Source organism: Myotis daubentonii, chromosome 18 (genome assembly GCF_963259705.1).
Source record: "Myotis daubentonii chromosome 18, mMyoDau2.1, whole genome shotgun sequence".
NCBI lineage: Eukaryota > Metazoa > Chordata > Mammalia > Chiroptera > Vespertilionidae > Myotis > Myotis daubentonii.
In genome coordinates this window covers 41,860,403-41,879,824 of record NC_081857.1, presented here as the reverse complement: position 1 = coordinate 41,879,824, position 19,422 = coordinate 41,860,403, and the positions used below count along the sequence as shown (strand labels likewise).

At 54.8% G+C, this 19,422-nt stretch overlaps 1 protein-coding gene across 2 annotated transcripts; it reads left to right on the top strand.

Annotated features, from left to right (window-relative positions):
- Positions 1-165: 165 nt before the first annotated feature.
- Positions 166-18,757, top strand: MFSD14A (major facilitator superfamily domain containing 14A). 2 transcript variants are annotated; one of them, XM_059673605.1, is made up of 12 exons: positions 168-444; positions 5,394-5,489; positions 7,184-7,246; positions 8,268-8,395; positions 9,815-9,929; positions 10,499-10,717; positions 10,916-11,029; positions 11,622-11,693; positions 14,544-14,656; positions 15,766-15,863; positions 16,619-16,782; positions 17,478-18,757. In XM_059673605.1, the coding sequence occupies exons 1-12, from the start codon at positions 361-363 to the stop codon at positions 17,682-17,684; spliced, it is 1,473 nt and encodes a 490-aa protein (XP_059529588.1). In that variant the 5' UTR covers positions 168-360; the 3' UTR covers positions 17,685-18,757. The 2 variants fall into 2 exon arrangements, with proteins under 2 accessions (XP_059529589.1, XP_059529588.1); XM_059673606.1 differs by lacking the exon at positions 5,394-5,489 and having other exon boundaries at positions 166-444.
- Positions 18,758-19,422: the final 665 nt, after the last annotated feature.

The following is a 19,422-nucleotide window of genomic DNA, read 5'->3' as shown; positions in this document are numbered from 1 at the left end:
GGGCAACGGCGTCACGTGGGGGTTCGGGGGCGGAGCAACGGCGTCACGTGGGGAGTGGCAGTGTCGCGGGGGCGGGGCAAAAGCGTCACGTGGGGCGCGGCAGTGTCTCGGGGGCGGGGCGACGGCGTCACGTGGGGAGGAGCACTGTCTCGGGCGCGGGCGCGGGCGGCGTCGCGGGGCGGGGCCGGGCGGCTCGTCGCCGATCGCACGATGTGACGCGCCGCCCGAGGCAGGCCGGGCCTGGAAGATGGCGGCGAGCACCGCGAGCGGCTCGGCCCGGCAGTAGCGGCGGCACGGACTCGCCGCGGGGCCGCCGCCCCGGGAGTGGCAGCAGCGGCGGCGGGACTCGAGGATGGTAAAATGACGCAGGGGAAGAAGAAGAAACGGGCCGCGAACCGCAGTATCATGCTGGCCAAGAAGATCATCATTAAGGACGGAGGCACGGTGAGCGGGGCCCGCCGGGTGCCCCGGGCCCACCCGACCCCCTGCCCCCGCGCCGTCGCCCCGAGCTCCCGCCACCCCGCCCGTCGCGGGGCCGCCGTCTCGGGCCCCCGGGCCCCGGCTCCGCGGGCTTTGGGGCCCGGCCCGGCCCGGCCTGCGGCCTCCGGGGCCCGATCTCGGGGAGGGGTCGCCTGCCCGTCCTCACCTGCCGCCCTCGCTCCCGGCGACCCTCAGGGCCTGGCCGCGACCCACGTGCGCCTCTGCCGGGGACAGGGGATGCCGGGCCCCGCGAGCCGTGGCCGCGCTGCCGAGGCGCCGGGAGCGGCGCCCGCCCGCCTGTCCATATGCTGCTCACCGGGTACCTCGTGCGGCCGCCTCTCACGGCCCGGTCCCCGCTCCTCCTCCCGGTGAGCCGGCGGGGGTGGGCCGCCCCGCGGCCGCGGTCACCGGGCCTGGACCGAGACGGCAGCTCCCGGCTTTCCGATCACCTGTGGGTCGTAATGGGCAGCAGCCCTAACAGGACCTCCGCGCCTGCGGTCGGAGGAGGACGCTCCGAGAGGAGGGCGGGTCGGGCGGGAGAAAGTGCTGCTCCTTAGACACAGTTGCCATCGCGGTGACTCCCTGCGGGCCGAGCGGGCCGGGCCGGGGGCTCCATCGGGAGCAGCTCGCCCGGCGCCCGCGGCTGTCACCTCCCGTTGCTACACTTGGCGGTTGGCCTCGCTCCCGGGAAGCCTGCAGAATGGTTCCTCTTACCCCGCGTTTCTTCACATCGGGACCCCGACCAGCGGCCAGGCCAGAGCTACATGGGCGTGGGCCGCACGGAGGGCTTGCTGAATTCATTTGAAACAAATACCTTTTCTTTTTTCTCTTTTTGGACATTGCAGAATAGGACCAGTAGTATGCTAAAATTCAGAAAGCTTGGGGCGTATGGGACAGTTTCAGAATATACTTTTAGGTAACTGTCAGGTTTCTTAGATGTCATAGATTTGACATTTGGTCAAAAAAAAACCTTTGCAACTCAGTCCTCAAACTTCTTTTTGTTCTTGGTTAATCAAAGCATCACTTTGATCAGGTGTGGACAGCCCTGACTCTTGAGCAGGTCGGTAATCGCTGCTGGGCAGAGAAATGCTTGGAAGAATCCGGGCCCTGGATTAAATTTTTAAGGCAACCCGCACCTCTCGGCAGCGCGGGGTGGGATTGGGTAAGAGCAAGTGGTCCGATGGCGCTGATGAAGAAACGCTTTCCTTTTCTCGTAAAGCCCGTGTTGTTTCCTCTTTACGGTTTTGACTCACTTCACAGACGCTTCCATTGCTCATCCTGTGAGATGTGAGGTTATTTTTCATCTTGTTACTGATCAGAGTTGTAGTGAATTCAGAGCTTGCTTTTGGACAAGCCAGTCTGCGCACCAGCAGTGTTTCAGGAGGGTGGAGGATACATGGGGGGGAGGGGGGGGCCTGGGGAGAGCATCGTGTGTCATCTGGAAGCACTTGGTTGTACCTCCCTCCAGCCCTGGACGCCCTTTAGGAATAGAGGCTTTGTTTGTGCTTTGATTCCTGCAGGGCCTAGTGTGAGTCTAAAGTGGCAAAAACACCTCCTGTGATAAAATGTGTGTGCCCGCACATTTCTAGATGGTTTTTATTGATATTTTGCTTATTCCTACATATAATCAGGAGACATTTACATCTCGGTAAGTGTCAGGGTAATTTTTGGCAGGGTTTATATTTTAACCCACTCTAGCTGTTAATGAAAACAAGCAGAACTTTGCAAGTAAAACTTCTGCCCTGGCCGGTGTGGCTCGGTCGGTTGGACATCATCCCGTGCCCAGAACGGTCAGGGCAGGTGCCCAGGTGGACCCACCCCCGGTGGGGGCGCTGGGGGCAGCCCCTGGGTGTTCCACTCGCTTGGTGGTGGTACCTTCCCTTCCTCTCCCTCTAAACATCGATTTAAAAAAATAACAAAAGTAAACCTTTTATAAAGTCATAGACATGGTTTTCCAATGGCCTTTGATTTCCAGCCTCTCCTTGTAATTGGTCAGAGGACCACCATTACTAACACGGCCTAAGAAGGGGAGGAAGGCTGCGCTGGGTGTTACTTCTGCCCCTGCGGAAGCTGCGCGCGGTGGACGTATTCAGAGTCCAGCGCCGCTCTGGGCGCAGCTCCCTCCGGCCGGCGCCCTCCCCCCGCAGTTGTTCTGCTCGGGGCTCAGCGGCCTTAACAGGTTGCCTTGCTTTGTCCTTTGCGAAGGGCATCTTTCTAGCCTGGTCAGTCACCTTAACATCCATCACAGGCCGTGCAATGCGCTGTTAATGATTTGTCAGAAAGTTGGATGTGTCACAGTTTGTAACAGTTGGGGGAACTGAGCCCTTCCAAGATCCCCCTTCATCCTCAGCTCCTGTGTCAGCGGGGCTGGGGGTGGGTGGGGGGGAGCTAACCATTAGGCTGCCCTGAGTCAGACACAGTGAAGGCAAGTGACATGAAGGTGTGTGATTCTACACAGTGGGGCAAAGTGGGTTTACAGTTGTTCGTATGGCAAATAATACAAAAATAACAATAAAAGAATAAACTGTGTGTCACGCACTTGCACCTGTAAACCCACTTTCCCCGCCTGCGTGTCAGGAGTTCCTTCTTGGGTCTGCTCACCTTAAACCTGTTTGCACCATTTGCTTTTGACATATTTTTCTAGGGAGATTCCCAGAAGGGTTTATACTTCCTGGAAGCAAGAACAGTTGTTCAGTGGAAAACAACGTAATTCACTACAGAACAGCTCCCCAGGTTAAATTCAGCACAGATGTCACCACCTGCTGTGTGCCATGCCACTGATGAAGGAGCCGTGGCCTTATCACAGTACTAGAGGCCCGGGCACGACCAGCAGGCGGACATCTCCCGAGGGGTCCCGGAGTGTGAGAGGGCGCAGGCAGGCTGAGCCCCCCCACCCCCGCACGAATGTCATGCACTGGGCCCCTAGTGTAGAAATAACAGTTTTTCGTTAAAAACTCTATAATATTTTGATATATCTCTTACTCAGTGTGGACCATTTGGGACAGATGAATTTTAAAGTGCCTTCTTCCGGTGTTTTCTAAATTACAGTTGACATACAGTATTACATTAGTGTCAGGTGTACAACATAGGGATTGGACATTCATATACTTTACACAGTGCTCACCCCAATAAGTCTAGCACCCATCTGACACCACACATGCTTAGTACAGTATCACTGACCGTATTCCCTATGCTGTACTTTACATTCCCATGATCATTTTTTTAAATATATTTTTATTTCAGAGAGGAAGGGAGAGGGAGAGAGAGAGAAACATCAGTGATGAGAGATGGGCTGCCTCCTGCACACCCCACACTGGGGATTGAGGCTGTAACCCGGGCATGTGCCCTGATCAGGAATCGAACCTGGTTCATAGGTCGACAGTCAACCACTGAGCCACGCTGGCCGGGCTCCATGACTATTTTTAAAACTTGCAGTTTGTACTTCTTAATCCCTTTCACTTTTTTACCCAGCCCCCGCACACCCTTCCGGTCCGGCAGCTACCGGTTTGCTCTGTGTGTGTGTGAGTTGATTTCTGTTTAGTTTATTTTGTTCTATAGCTTCCACGAATAAGCTAAATCACGATGTTTGTCTTTCTCTGTCCAATTTACTTCACTTAGCAAAGTGCCCTCGGGGCCCATCCATGTCGCAGGTGGTAAGATTTCATTCTTTTTTCTTTTTTTAAAATATATTTTTATTGGTTTCAGAGAGGAAGGGAGAGGGATGAGAGAGAATCATGGATTGCCTTTCTCCTGCCCCCTACTGGGGATCGAGACCGCAACCCAGGCCTGTGCCCTTGAGCCTGGGACCCTTCAGTCCGCAGGCCGAGATCTATCTACTGAGCCAAACCGGCTAGGGCAGATTTCATTCTTTTTTATGGCAGCATAATATTTCACTGTACATACGTGTGTGTGTGTGTGTGTGTGTGTGTGTGTGTGTGTGTGACATCTACCTTATCCATTCGCCTGTCCATGGACACTTAGGTTGCTTCCGTATCTTGGCTGTTGTAAGTAATGCTGCTAGGAACATCGGGGTAAAGGGTGCATAATATCGCTTGGGATTAGCGTTTTGGATTTCTTTGGGTAAATACCCAGAAGTGGATTTGCTGGCTCATAAGGCAGTTCTGTTTCTAATTTTCCGAGGATCCTCCGTTATGTTTCCACAGTGTCTGACCCCGATCTGCATTCCCAGGGACAGGGCAGTGGGAGGCTCCCTTTCCTCCACATCCTCCCCAGCACTGGCTTGTTGATGTCTCGATGACAGCCATCCAGGTGTGAGGGGTACCTCAGGGTGGCTTCCATGGGCACCCCTCAAGTCTTTCCCCGTGTCTCTCGGCCTGTGTGTCCTCTGGGAGAAATGTCTGTCCGGGTCCTCTGCCCATTTCTAATCGGATTGCCTGCGTCCGGAGGTGCGTGATTCCCTGGCATTTAGGCGGTCAACCCTTATTGGCGCTGTCACGGTGACTGCTCCGCCGCAGGTCGTCTGCCTGTGCGGGTGGCTGCTTTGTTGTGTCCAAAGTCGAGTCGCCGCAGCCCCTTAGCCTTGCGGTTATTCTCACGTCTGACCAGGTTGCTGACGGCGGAGCGGCCTGTGAGAAGCCGAAGCCCGAGGCTTACGGTTGCATTTTATGGGAAATGGACTTGCCCACCCGAGTTCCCTGAGGCTGGCTTTTTCTGTGGTCTCCATGGGCTTGCCAGCACAGCGGGGGACTGCCTCTCTGACACTGGAGAAGGCACACGTTTTCCCGCGCGAATTGGTAAAATGACTCTAAAGATGAGCTAGAGGGCCAGGCGCGAGCTGTTGAAAAGGAGAATTGAGCAAAAGGAAGTACCAGGTGTGCCCGAGAGGCAGCGCCAGGCCCCGCTCCTGGGACTCGGATGCGGGCCCTGCTGATCGGCTGCCCTCTGTTTTCCAGCCTCAAGGAATAGGCTCTCCCAGTGTGTACCACGCGGTCATCGTCATCTTTTTGGAGTTTTTTGCTTGGGGATTACTGACGGCACCCACGTTGGTGGTAAGTAATCTTTTCACTTATCACTTCCTGTAAAACCTCTTTCTACAGTTCCGGGGGACGAGGGGGGGAGAGCCCTTCTTCATTTCCGTGCTACCTCTCCTAATACCGTCACCTTCAGCGCGGTTTCCACTGCTTCGCTGTCGAGGGGGCTCCCTGTCGGGAGGGCGGGGCGGGGGATTCTGCAGGGACCGTGCCTGCCGGGGTGGACCAGGTCTTACACCCACCGGCTCAGGGGCAGGAGTCTGCCCTGCGTCACTCGCAGGCTTATTTTGAGACTCGTTCATGTGGCTGCGTTTCCACATGCAGACTTTGGTTTAAGCCCAAGATCCAGAGGTGGCCGTGTAGAAAGGGAGGCTGAGGACAGGCTGAGCTGATCTCACCCAGACGTTCCCACCTCTGGGACCTGGGAAAAGACCTCCCTGCCAGAGTGAACGAGCCAGGTGCTGGCTAGTGTTCCCTGGTGTAGACGGGACAGGAAGGAGGAGGGAGGAGGGAGGAGGGGGAGTTAGTGTAGATGAGGGGCAGGAAGAAGGTGTTCAGTCATCAATTGCTGGTTTGATGACATTAGATCAAGAGAACGAATGGCCGTAGGTCTGAGGGTCTGAGATGCTGAGGAGTGGCTTCCCTCTGACTGCCCGGTCGGTGGTCCGAGAAACACTAGGCCCGTGTGTGCTGGTCCCACTGCTCCTCGCAGGGCGCGGCGTGTCCAGGCGGATGGCTCTGTCCTTCGCTGCAGACCGTCCTGGGCGCTTGGTATTTCAGGGCTCTGGACTTTACTCTCGATTTCTGTAAGTTCCTAAAACGCCTCATTCCTGATGTGCTCGGGTTTCCGTCTGAGCCACCGGGTGGATTCTCTCGTTGGCGGCAGCGGAGAGGAACTGGGAGGCGTGCAGACCCTGGTGGAGGCCTCCCTGAAAGGTGACAGGAAGCACTCGCAGCAGTTTTTCTGCCCAAGGAGAGTCCCGCCCTTCCTGTGCCCACTGCCCTCCTCTGGGCCTGAGGGACGGGCGGCAGGGAGAGCCTGGGCCCGCGGGAGCGCGGTGCGTCTGTGAGGCGGTGACACAGCCCAGTGCCAGCGATCGGGGCTGCCAAGCCGTGGAGGCCCTGGCGCAGGCGCCAGTTTCATTCTCCCACCTTCCCTCCGGCTGCTGTCACGCCAGGGCTCCCGGGGCCTGTGGTTTCCACCCGCTGGGCCCGGGAGCACTGAACGGCTCGTTGGACATTTCCATGGGTTGGGGTTTCTCTCACTTGATGGAAACTTTCTAGACCCACTTTTTGCAGTTCACATGCCCCTGGTGTTCCGTCTTCGCTCTCGCCTGTCTGTGAGGGAGGGAGAGCAGTTGCTCACACGTGGGAGCAGACCGGCTGGTGATGACACACACGGATGTGCACACCCCCTTCCTGGTTCAGTTTTGGTTGTGCCACTTCCCGTGCAGCCTTGGGCAGAGGTCTGACCATGTCTCCGTGTCCGCGTGGGGTCCTTCTTAGGGACAGGGGTCTGAAGGGCCTGGTTAGGGCCTGGGACGGTGATGCCCTCAGTGCTCAGGGGCAGCATTTCCTCACGTGCCCAGCATCCTGCAGAGCTGAGCTGCAGGAAATGAAGGGAGGTTGTGTTATGACGGGATGGTTCAAAACGTAGCTAAGATGTTTTACTGAGACAAATGTAGCCTGAGGTTTTTCTTTTGATTCTTTAGGTGTTACATGAAACCTTCCCTAAACATACGTTTCTGATGAATGGCCTGATTCAAGGAGTCAAGGTAGGATCAGTCGTATGTATACAGTCTGCATGCATGTGCTCACGCCCACCACCTCACACACTGGCCTGCCATGTAATCTGCCAGTAGGTGAGGCTGGTTAATTGACCCGATAAGTGTCCATTTTTACAGCTAGAGGGTGTCTTGGGTTTAATGTTTAAACTCGCTGGGCTTTGACTCAAATGTAGCCAGCTGTGACCCCGATAAACCCCTTCCCATCAGGCCCCGGGTGTAGGTGTGGCATTTTATCGCCGAGATCCGAATGCGTTTGTAAACTGCCAGTAAGAACATAAACTGAAGAGAAAAGAGCTATTTTAGAAATGCAGAAATACAGAACTGTGTCAGTCTGGTCAGGTCTGGCATATTCTGCATGTTGTTTACTCCAGATTTCCTTTGACCAGCAGATTTTGTAAACAGCCTGTGACCATAAAAACATAATTAACACGATAGTCTTTCTCCAGCTGCTCCTGCGGAGTTCCTGGGGTTGCGAAGTCATCGGAGCGTTGCATATTTCTTTTTTTTTTTTTTAATATATTTTATTGATTTTTTACAGAGAGGAAGGGAGAGAGACAGAGAGTTAGAAACATTGATGAGAGAGAAACATTGATCAGCTGCCTCCTGCACATCTCCTACTGGGGATGTGCCCGCAACCCAGGTACATGCCCTTGACCGGAATCGAACCCGGGACCTTTCAGTCCGCAGGCCGACGCTCTATCCACTGAGCCAAACCGGTTTCGGCCGGAGCGTTGCATATTTCATACGCAGCAAGACCCTGCAGATAATTCTAGACCAGCGGGCACCAACCTTCTGGACCTCATGGACCACCAGTGGTCTGCAGGCCACCGGTTGGCGACCGCTGTTCTAGACAGTCCTGGGCATTCTGAAATCACATACAGATAAGAAATGAGTTGTGCATGTAGAATTTGGTGATGCACTTGTTTTGGAAATTAGCTGGTTTGACTCTCCCGTGGATTCACTTTGGGCTCATCACATGCGTGATACGCTGTTTCCCTTCCCACCACAGGGTCTGCTGTCCTTCCTCAGCGCCCCGCTCATCGGTGCTCTTTCTGACGTCTGGGGCCGGAAGTCCTTCTTGCTGCTGACGGTGTTTTTCACCTGCGCCCCGATCCCTTTAATGAAGATCAGCCCGTGGTAGGTGCCCGTCGGGTTGCAGCAACGAAACGGCCCTTCTGCTCATTGCGTGCTGACTCCCGTCACTCTCACTCTGTGGCCGTCCCGTCTGAGTGTTGCATTGTGCGCTTGTGCGTGAGTCTTCGGTGCGGAGAAGAGGCCCTTGTAGGCAGAGTAGCTGAGTGATGGGTCCCAAAGTTCTCAGAACAAGAGGCGACAGGCAGCGTGCGGACACCTGCAAGCGGCCGCTGGAGTTCAGGGATTGGTTAGGGTGCCAGCTTCCCTTTCTGTTATGTGGAATGTTAGCACCGGTCACCATCTCTCTCTGTATTAATTAGGAGTCACTTTGTTACATAGCAGTAAAGCCTCAGTAGCTTAAAGTTGAGGATTCCGATGCCTCTCCATGTTCGAGAAGCCTGGACGTGGTGGCCACCGAGCTGGCTGGCCGTTCCAGGGAAGCAGACCTCCCTCTGCCGTCGTCTGCTGCCACCTCGCTGTCCAGGAGGCAGCCTGAGCTCCAGCTCATGTCACAGTCCAGGCAGCCAGGTGGCAGGGCGGGCACAACACCTTCTGGAAGGACACGGGGATTCTGCCCCCCCCCCTCCCCACGGCCCCCCCCCCCCCCCCCCCCCGTGGCGTCTGAGTTCAGGCACGTGCTGCTTGTGGTGTCACGGATGGGCTCACTGTCCCCTGGTGAAAGTCGGCATCTTCGCTGGGGAGGCGCCAGAGAATGGCTGTCCCAAGACCCAGAGCCCAGCTTAGTGGTAAATCCGTTCGCTCTCTGGCTGATGTCCTTGTCCACTGAGTGTTGGCGTTAGTGCTGCATCGGAGGGACCAGACCCTTGGAACGCAGGTGGCCCATGAAATGTCACAAGCGGCTACGGGGATGAGCAGAGGCCACCTGTCGGGGGCAGCGCTAGAGCACTCGGGGGCAGCACAGCCCCACTGCCCGGCTCGCTAACGCTCACACGCGATGTTGAAAGCTGTCCCGGCATGACGCTGGAACGTGTTGGACTCAGCTTTTATCATCTCGTGTTCGCTCTTTATAGTCACTTCCCAGTTCACTTCCGAGCTCCGTGGGCCTCTTTGAGACGGAGCTGGCTGCTTTGCAGCACTCACAGAGCTGGACACTGTGGGAGAACATCTGGGCTCTGTACTCAGGCCACAGGAGCTGCAGTGACCTGTGTTCTTGGCTGAGTTTTGTTTGTGTGTGTCAGTGCTGTGGGCGACAGTGGTGGTTGGATTTCAATAGCTTTGTTGCTGGTTTAAGTAGAAACAACGAAGCCACTTAAAAATTCCAGCGGTTTGGTCAGGGATTGACTGGAGACAGTGTTCCGTCGTGCGTTGTGTGTTGCTGCCCCAGCGCCGCCCGGCCTGCAGAGCGCCGAGCTGCCCGCGGAGGTCAGGCCCTCACCTCTCCTGCCCCTTCTCTCCCTCCAGGTGGTACTTCGCCGTCATCTCTGTGTCTGGGGTGTTTGCAGTGACGTTCTCCGTGGTGTTCGCATACGTGGCGGACATAACCCAAGAGCATGAAAGAAGCATGGCCTATGGACAGGTGCGGCCGCTCTCCTCCCAGCCCCGGGGGCCTGGCTTGTCTAGCGATCTCACACGGGCAGTGCGTGGCGGTGCACACACATTTCCTGATGCGCTCGTCCCTTCAGACCACACTGCACATGGTCTCACGTACAGCCTTGTATGTTTGGATGCTTGCATTCCGTATGGATTTGGTCACACATGGCAGATTTGAAATTACAGAATCTTGTTACGTTACTGAAGTTCTTTTGAACATTATATAAAACTGAGGACTCCTTTACTAGGTCAGGAGCGGGACAGCGCTGACCTAAAATCAGGGGCGAACGCCCCGCACTGAGCCCGCAGGCCTTGCTGTGCGGCGTGGCCCGTGCCTTCCCCTCGCATCCGCTGGCCTTCGCACAGCTCTCAGGCAGGAGCCGTGTGGGCCTAGGTTAGGCCCACAGGTGGTGCCTGGCTTCCTTCCTGCAGAGGAAGAGCGTGTGAGGCACAGGTGGGGGTGGGGGTGAGGGGTGGGGAGACAGCAGGGGTGGCAGCCGCTGTGGGAGGAAGGGGTCAGTCCTCACTCTCACCTCCGACCTTGCCTGGCTCCAGGTCTCCGCCACGTTCGCCGCGAGCTTGGTGATCAGCCCTGCCATCGGCGCATACCTGGGCCGGGTGTACGGGGACAGCCTGGTGGTGGTCCTGGCGACGGCGATCGCGCTGCTGGACATCTGCTTCATCCTGGTGGCTGTGCCCGAGTCTCTGCCTGAGAAGATGCGGCCCGCGTCCTGGGGGGCACCCATCTCCTGGGAGCAGGCCGACCCCTTCGCGGCAAGTTCACCCCTTCCCTTCTCTGGGGCGGGGTGCGTGCTGAGTCCGGGCAGCGTAACCCGGGCTGCAGTGCTTCTGGGGAAAATGCTGAGACCCTCTTGAGATGGTTGGGGAGGACGAAAGGAACTGGAAGGGGTGTCCGCGCGGCCCGCGGCAGCTCGGCGCTGACGGGAACGCTCCCTCCGTGGTTCCGTTTAGTCCCTGAAGAAGGTGGGCCAGGACTCCATCGTGCTGCTCATCTGCATCACCGTGTTCCTCTCCTACCTCCCGGAGGCGGGCCAGTACTCCAGCTTCTTCCTGTACCTCAGGCAGGTGAGCGCTGCCCGCTTCCTCGCTTGGGGCTGGGCTGGCAGAGAGATCTCCATCGGAGGGGGCTGGGCTGGCGGAGACTTGAGACACGAAGGCCGTGGGCCGCACCGGCTCACCGCGTCACTGCCGCCTGGGCTGCTGTTCCTCAGGCAGAGAGCCTTGCGGCCCCGGTGGCTCAAGCTTGTCTTCGCTCCCACGCAAGGGCGGCGGGCCCCGGCCGCTCGGAGACTGTGGCGCCCAGGAGCGTCAGTCTCCTCCCGGCCCTGGTCTCGGGGCAGCGATGCACCCCGAGAAGAGCACAGAACCTGCTGCTTATTTGTCAAGTGGATTCTGTGCGCTGATGGCTGTCTCGTTTCGTTCCTCTAAACTAGTTTAAATTTGCTGACCTTGTGTTTAGTGGGTGTATGTTAGCACGTGAACACTTACCATAAATCTTGATTCTCCGGGAAAGCCAGGTTTTTCCTCAGAACACTTTGGTTACAAATGAGTAGTTTGATTTTTTTCTGGCTCATCTAATGTTGCTGTGCAAGCTGTGGCAGTAGTGTGGTGTTTGCTCTGCTTTTCTGTTGATGGAACTTTTTCTGGAACCTTCCAGATAATGAAGTTTTCACCAGAAAGTGTGGCGGCCTTTATCGCGGTCCTCGGCATCCTCTCCATCATTGCGCAGGTGAGTCTCCGTCAGGCACCGCGAGTGACGTCACGGAGGGTGGGCCTGGCGGCCGTCCGGCTGCACCCGGGATGGGGTCTCGGTGGAGTTGCCCTGTCGGGCTTCGTGGGCCACAGGCTCAGAAATTTCACTGTCAGGCAGCTAATATGGATGAGATTTGGGGACTGACTGACACATACCAACGTATGATGTATAAGTCAGAGCGATAGCGTATTGATTTGCAGCAATAAGCAGGGTGTACACCTGGATAAGGAGAGGCTGGACCTGGTGTGTGGGGAGCAGCAGGCAGGACGGCTCGGGGAGCGGACAGGAAGTTCAAGAGGTGGAGGGACCGGCCCTGCGGGTGCCTTCGGGGGCCTTGGCAGAGGGGTGGCTTGCAGTGGTGTCTTGGGACCCGATGTAACTGGCGGTTTGAGGAAGAATTTGGATTTTCTTAGATCTGTTTCCTGGCCAGCAAGCTCTCTCTGTTCCTCAGTAAGTTCTAGTCCAGTGCCCGGGACCTTTTCCCACTCGGCCTCCTGTCTGGAAGCCCTGCCCGCACCCGGCCGGGGCGCTTGGCTTTTTCTGGCCCTGCAGGCGATCGCACACGCTTCCCACTTGGTCCAGGCTGCCAGGTCCCGGGCCTGCTCAGAGGAAGGAGGGTCGTGCCATCGGGCTCCGCAGTCTTCATCCCTTAGCGGGGCGCCCCCTGCAGATATCATCATCTGTGCGTGGGAGCAGGTCTAGTGATAAACTTTAAATCCCGTAATGTGCCTCCTGACTGAGTGTGAGTGCTGTTTGTGACTTGGTGCCGCCTGGCAGCCCTGGGCTGGGAAGTGCTGCGTGTGGACGCTCACTCGCTCGCGGCCTCCGAGGTCCTGCGGTGTGTGTGGTCAGTGGAGCCCACGGACAGGGACGGGGCACATGGTCAGAATGGAGCTGGGCGTGTCCGGCCCACCTTGCCTCCTGGGATTCAGCCCAGCTGCTCCCAACGCAGTGCTCTCTCTCAGAGGCCGCCGAGCTGAGATGGCGAGGACGTGTTTAGGGTTTGGATGGCGAAGCCGGGCAGCATTCACTGAGGCTGTGAGGCAGGGTGTCTCCCACTTGCCTCGGGCCCTCCCTCGCCGTCACCATGCCCGCAGCCCAGCAGATGCCAACTTAGGGCGTGAGTCCCCAAAGTGCTTCACAAGTTTGAAGAATTAGCAACAAGCTTGTCAGCACGGGGGTGGGGGGGGGTGGGGGGGGTTAATATGAAACTGGGTATGCAGGGCCCGTCATTGGTTCTGGCAGGTGCTGGGCAGATGCTCTGAGCCTTGCTCTCCGCCGGCCACAGGCTCCCGCCTCAGTGCTCCACGTTCAGTGCCCTGCGGCCCAGGCCCTCCCTCCCTCCCTCTCTACCTTTCTCCTCCTCCTCCCCCCTCACACTACCCTTTCCTTCATGGCACCGCAGCCTGGAGGTGCCTTGTGAAATAGGTGCCGTGTCCGCTTCTCCCCCAGGTCAGCATCTTCTGCTGACCAGCACTTTGCCCTGTTCACTGGCTGCACGGGCACTGCCCTCTGACCCAGAGTCCAGTGGGGTATCGTCGGGCCCTGGCAGATATGTGCGTGACTGACCACAGCTGATGTTGGTTAACTGTTAATGTTAATCACTTGTCATCTTGGTTACGTCATGAATCAGTCTGAGTTACAGTGAATGACAGGATACGGCCTTGTTTCTTGTTGTGTTGTACACTGTATATACTAAGCAATTTGTTCCATTGAGAATATTGTGACGTTTAAAATCAGACGTTTTCATAAACACTATTAAGAGCTGGTGCTGGGGTACACAGACGAGGCAGAACCCCTGTGCTGGGAGGAGCCCCCGCAGTGTCTGTGTGTGCGGGAGGCTGCTCTGCGCCCTGCTTCCCGCGGGGCCTCCTTCGCGGCTGTGGGTGAGGACTGCAGTCCAGGTCCATGCCTTGGGAGCGCAGTCTCCTGCTGGCCTGTGGGAGGGGACGTCTGAGAAGACAGTGATGGGTCCTAATCCTTCAGGAACCCTTTGCTGGTGCTGAAATCTGATGAAACTCTTCAATGGCTGTCTTACAGAATGTGAGCCTTGATGATTGGGAGGTTAGAGTGTCACCAGTCATCAAGTAGTCATTTTCTGAATTGCTTCCTGCTCTTGGCGGGCTCACTCGCTGTCTTGTGTGGTAGATGCAGCACCTTCACTAGAAGAGCAGGAATACCTCCGCCGTCCCCAGGCCACTGCCAAACGTGTTACCTTTGAAAGAGAACGAGCAGCAGGAAACCCCTCCGCCCATAGCAGTGTTCGTTCAGTGCTTGTGTCCACCGTGCCGGGCACAGTGCTGAGCACGGGTGTGAACGTGACCAAGTGTGAAGTAGGTGCTGTTACTGCCAGGCGGAAGGGACACTTTGTAGGAGACGGGGTTTCAGTGAGGTGACTCAGCCAAGACGGGGGGCAGCTGTTTCCCAGGGGCCGTGCGCCGGGCCCTGGTGCCAGCAGCAGTGAGTGCAGGCGAAGGGCGTGTGGATAGCTGTACTGTTGAGGTTTCCTTAATTTGGGGAATAAGCATTGCAGAGTAAAGCTGTCACATCAGAGGGGTCGCCAGGTCCTGCTTGGAACCCTCTGACCTGCCACCTCGACCTCAGAACTGCTCAGGAAGCTCCCTGTCCCGTTCCCCAAGTCCCAGCGCTGCACCGCGGCAGGGAGGCCAGCTCGGCCTGCCACGGGGGCGGGGAAGGGGCTCGATTTAGGGCGGCTGTGCGGAAAGCCCCAGCTAGGAAAGGAGTCCACCTGCTCCCGGCGGGAGGCGTCACCCCATATTTTAAAGTGACTGTTCTGACAAACTGTTTGGTCTTTCTTTTTTCCAGACCATAGTCTTGAGTTTACTCATGAGATCCATTGGAAATAAGAACACCATTTTGTTGGGCCTGGGATTTCAGATCTTACAGCTGGCGTGGTATGGCTTCGGTTCAGAACCTTGGTAGGTGTACTTATTTTAATTCCTTTAAACCAGTGGTTCTCAACCTTGGCTGCACATTAAAATCACCTGGGAATCTTTTTAAAATCCTGATTTCTGGGCCTCATCTTCCTGAAATTCTGTTCCTTTGTTATGGGGTGGGGCCACAACATTAGTAACAAAGAAACAGAATTTCCGGAGGCCGAGGCCCAGAAATCAGGATTTTAAAAAGATTCCCAGGTGATTCTAATGTGCAGCCAAGGTTGAGAACCACTGCTTTAAACTGTTGGTGTTAGCCTTGTTTTGAGATATAATTCAATTTTTTGTAGTTCTTTATTTGTGTCTCAATTGAGGTTTAGACCTCAGTCTTACTGTGCTTTTTCCCCTCAAACGGTAAAATACACATCTCTCCTGTGTGTGAATGTTCTAGGATGGCCTGGGGACAGAGGGACATTTCATAGCTGACTCACAGGCTGGGTTTTGAACGAGGTTATGGAGCCTTTGACTCTCTAATGAGCATTTATTGCCTCCATCAGTTTGTCTTTCAGAAAAAGCACATAATCCCATAGCAACTGGGCCTGAAAGTCAGTTACTTTGTCGGAAAGAGTTAAGTGGCCCCAGCGGCTATACCGACAGCAGCAGGGGTCTGGGAGGCAAGCCCAGTGGTTCGGTCCAGCCTCCTGCTGGACACGTCTCCCTTCCTGCCAGGCTGGCTCCCTGCATGAGGGAGGGATGGGTGTCCCCCTGTCCTCTGGCGTCAGGACCGAACTCCAGTTTGGACTAATGTTGCACAAGCTGAACAGACTGTTCTGGTGGCATTTGTTTTTCTAGTCCAGCTTTTAGGAGTTCTTCACAGTTTATAAAACATTTATTTCAAACATCAAACCAGGAGCATCCAAAGTTGTGATCAAACCAGTGATGCCTCCACTGAATCAGAAGTCGGTGGGAACCTGTAGGAAGTTACTGACCTCACGTGTTTGGAAACATTTCCTGTTTGTTTGATACATTATTCTCCGCAGTTGGGGGGAGGACCTTCCCAGGGTCTAGTGACGTGGCTTCCCAGCAGCGCTCACACGGCGCCCACGGAGACAGGCGGGGGAGCAGGGGTCTTAGCTCTGCCACTCTGCCCACAGGATGATGTGGGCCGCAGGGGCCGTGGCCGCCATGTCCAGTATCACCTTTCCTGCCGTCAGCGCACTCGTGTCCCGAACTGCTGATGCCGACCAACAAGGTGAGTTGCTGGGTTCATGGCAGCTGTGTGGGCAGATGTTCCAACCCTGTCCTCTCCTGGGGGACACAGAGCCTTGGCCTCATGCTGACCCCTTATGTCTACGCGGGTGAACTAGACAGACCCCTGGGGGCGTTCCCGTGCAAGTCTCCCGGGCTCAGTGCAGACATGTATATCGTCTTGGCTTTGTGGTGGGAACACAATTCCTAAAATGCCAATAATTATTTGAAACGGCAACTAGTCATAAAAAAAGGGATCTTACAAGAGAGGCAGTGGCCACTTGGTTGGTAAATGATGAAGGAATGCAAGTTGCATTTTGAATGAGATCATCTCAGAGACAAATAGGTACGAGAGGGCTACCCTTGACTACTGGGGACACAGTTGTGCTCCTGAACTGGCCGGACTCGTCGCCTGGGAACCTCGGGGGGGGGGGGGGGGGGGGGGGGGGGGGGGGGGTGTGTGTGTGTGTGTGTGTGTGTGTGTGTGTGTGTGTGTGTGTGTGTGTGTGTGTGTGTGTGTGTGTGTGTGTGTGTGTGTGTGTTAGGGCGGGGGGATAAAGGCTTCTGCGCATAGTTGCTGCATCGCCCAAGCTCCCCTCTGCACAGCCGGTCACACTGTCAGCCGATTACTGCGATGGCACTGCCACTGCAGCAAACTCCCAGCGTCTGAGAAGGGCTCTGGCTTCCCATGTTTGGTGCAGGTTCCAGGGTCGCCAGGACCCGAGCTGCACTAAGTGATGCTCTGTCCCAACCATTCAGGTGTTGTTCAAGGGATGATAACAGGAATTCGGGGGCTGTGCAACGGTCTGGGACCGGCTCTCTATGGGTTCATTTTCTACATATTCCACGTGGAACTGAAAGAGCTGCCAATGACAGGAACGGACTTGGGGACAAACACCAGCCCACAGCACCACTTTGAACAGGTAAAAATTGTGTGACATTCTCGCTCTTTTAGGCTGACTAGCACTTAAAAACCAAGGCCTGATGGGCGGTGCGTACTCCCCCCCCCCCCCCCCCCCCCCCCCGAGAGTTACAACGGTTTCGGTTTCAGCGTGCTGGTTTGGTCGTGCTGCGGGGCCCGGAGCAGCCTCCTGTGGAAAAGGCAGGGGCGTCGTTTGCTAGGCCTCGTTACAGCTGTAATATTAACGGCAGACAGTACAGGCCACTCAGCAGTTTCCTTGCCCACTAGCCTTGTGACCAGCTCAGGCTGGTTCCAGTGCGTCAGCCGGTGGTTTGTGGGCGATGTTAGGATGTTAGGCCTGCAGTGCGAGTGCGGCTGGAACCAGGTCTGCTGGAGCTGCTGGCTTTCCTTGTGAGGCTTGTCCTGGTTCCTTCTGAACACGCGTTAAGTGGATTTCCCGGGGTGTGCAGATCCTGTGCCGCCAGTGACACTGTTTCTGCACAGGCTGCTTTCTGGGGTCTTATCCCCAGGCCCTCATGAGGCTGAGAGCACCTCCTTCCTCCTGAAAGGGAATGCTTTTCCTCATTGTGGCTTTAATGCTGAAAGAGAGCAACGATGGCTTAGAATTCATAGCGACCGGTAATTACTACAAGATAAGCAATCTCTTATGGACAATGATGTTTGTGCAGAAACGCTCATTGACTCTCTCTCCCCTAGAACTCCATCATCCCCGGCCCGCCCTTCCTCTTTGGAGCCTGTTCGGTGCTGCTGGCTCTGCTGGTGGCCTTGTTTATCCCGGAGCACACCAACCTCAGCCTGCGGTCCAGCAGCTGGAGGAAGCACTGTGGCGGCCACAGCCACCCTCATAGCGCACAGGCGCCAGGAGAAGCCAAAGAACCCTTACTCCAGGACACGAACGTGTGAGCGCGGCCGGCCCGGGAGCCTTCTCCAGCTGCACCAGGCTGACTGCGCCCGAGTGCTGATGTACATTCCACGTCACCTCCACACTCTAGGGGTGTCTTAAGGAACGGATCTGCATGGACTCCGGGGAACTAAAGAAAGAACTGGACAGTTTTCCAAAGATGTTACAATTTCTTTCGAAAAGAAACCTTTTGTTTAACCGCACCACTTCCTTGCCACCAAGCTGTTTATTATATATGTCCTTTCATTAAAGCTCTATCTGTGACTTCTTAGATACTAGCAGCGTCTCTGCTACCATCCCAGGTATGGGCTTTAGGCTTATCCACATCACAGCGGATGGAGCAGAGGCGTGGCTGGGGGCCTGCTCGCTTTAACCTTGTGAAACCTGGGTCAAATGATTCAAAGCCTTAAATGCAGATGCACTAAAGGAATGGTAAGGGAACGGTCTGCAGGAGAGAAACTCGAGAGAATTATACTAAACCTGAATCATGTTTCAAGCCTGTTTGTAGTCCTTTTAAACATTCTTCACTACTGTTTTTAAAATAAAACGTCAGCCATGTTTCATTCAGTTGAGTGTTGGGAGCCTGTAACCTACATGTTGGCTCAGTTGTTCCCCAGCTCCTACACCACTACCCTTTCATGTTCGCAAAATCATAACCTCAACACTTGAACACATAACCGAAACCTATAGTCAAGCTGGTAGCCTTGAAAACGTCCACGTGATGTCTAATGTAAATACATATATATAGTGGCCTTTCAGGACTGTCACAGTAACACTTACTTACAGAGCTAATGTGTGTCCTACATTTTCAGGACCCTAGAGAGAGCTTTATACGATTCCTGATGTGAATTTCTCTAAAGTGTATATTTTTGTGTCCAGTTATATTATTTAAAAAAGTGTTACTTTGTAAAAATTGTACATAAAGTATTGTATAGTTTACAGGGTTTTCATCTTGTGTGTGATTATTGCTTAATGCTTTTTAAACTTGGAACATTCACTTATGGTTAAATAAGGTCTTAAAAAATGTAAATACTCTGTTAATAAAATTAAATATTTTAATGATTTTTAAAAGAAAGTCTTGATCTGTGATTCCCTCTAGGGCCAGTCTGGCTTTGTCACCATAATCATTTCTCAGTAACAAATCACAGCGTTATGCCTTCTCTCTGAATCCACTTCTCTCCCTTCACTATAAAATACTCTTGTAGGAAGACAGTGAAAATTTAATCCATAAGTGAAAGCAAGTTTCTAAGCAGAGATGTTGTGTATCAGTCCTTTTCCAGTTTTCATATACTTTTGTTTTTTTAATCCTCACCTGAGGATATTTTCCCATTGATTTTTAGGGAGAGTGGAAGAAAGACAGCAAGAGAGAGAGAAACATTGATATAAGAGAGACACATTGACACATGTGCCTCCTGCATGTGCTCCGACCAGGGCCTGGCCAGGGAGGAACTTAAAACCGAGGTATGTGCCCTTGACCGGAATCAAACCCGGGAGCCTTCGATCCATAATCTGAAGCTCTAGCTGCTGAACCAAACCAGCCAGGGTCGTATACTTTTTACATGTCCTACTCCCAAAATATTCTTACTAACCAAGCTCACACAGTTCACAGAAATACATTAAATTCAACATTCTGATTATTAACATGTACACTTTACACTGCAAAACAATTTCAAATAAAAGTTTAAGAGGTAGAGCAAAGAATTAGCACACTCAAAAGTCAGTACAAGTATATCTAATATA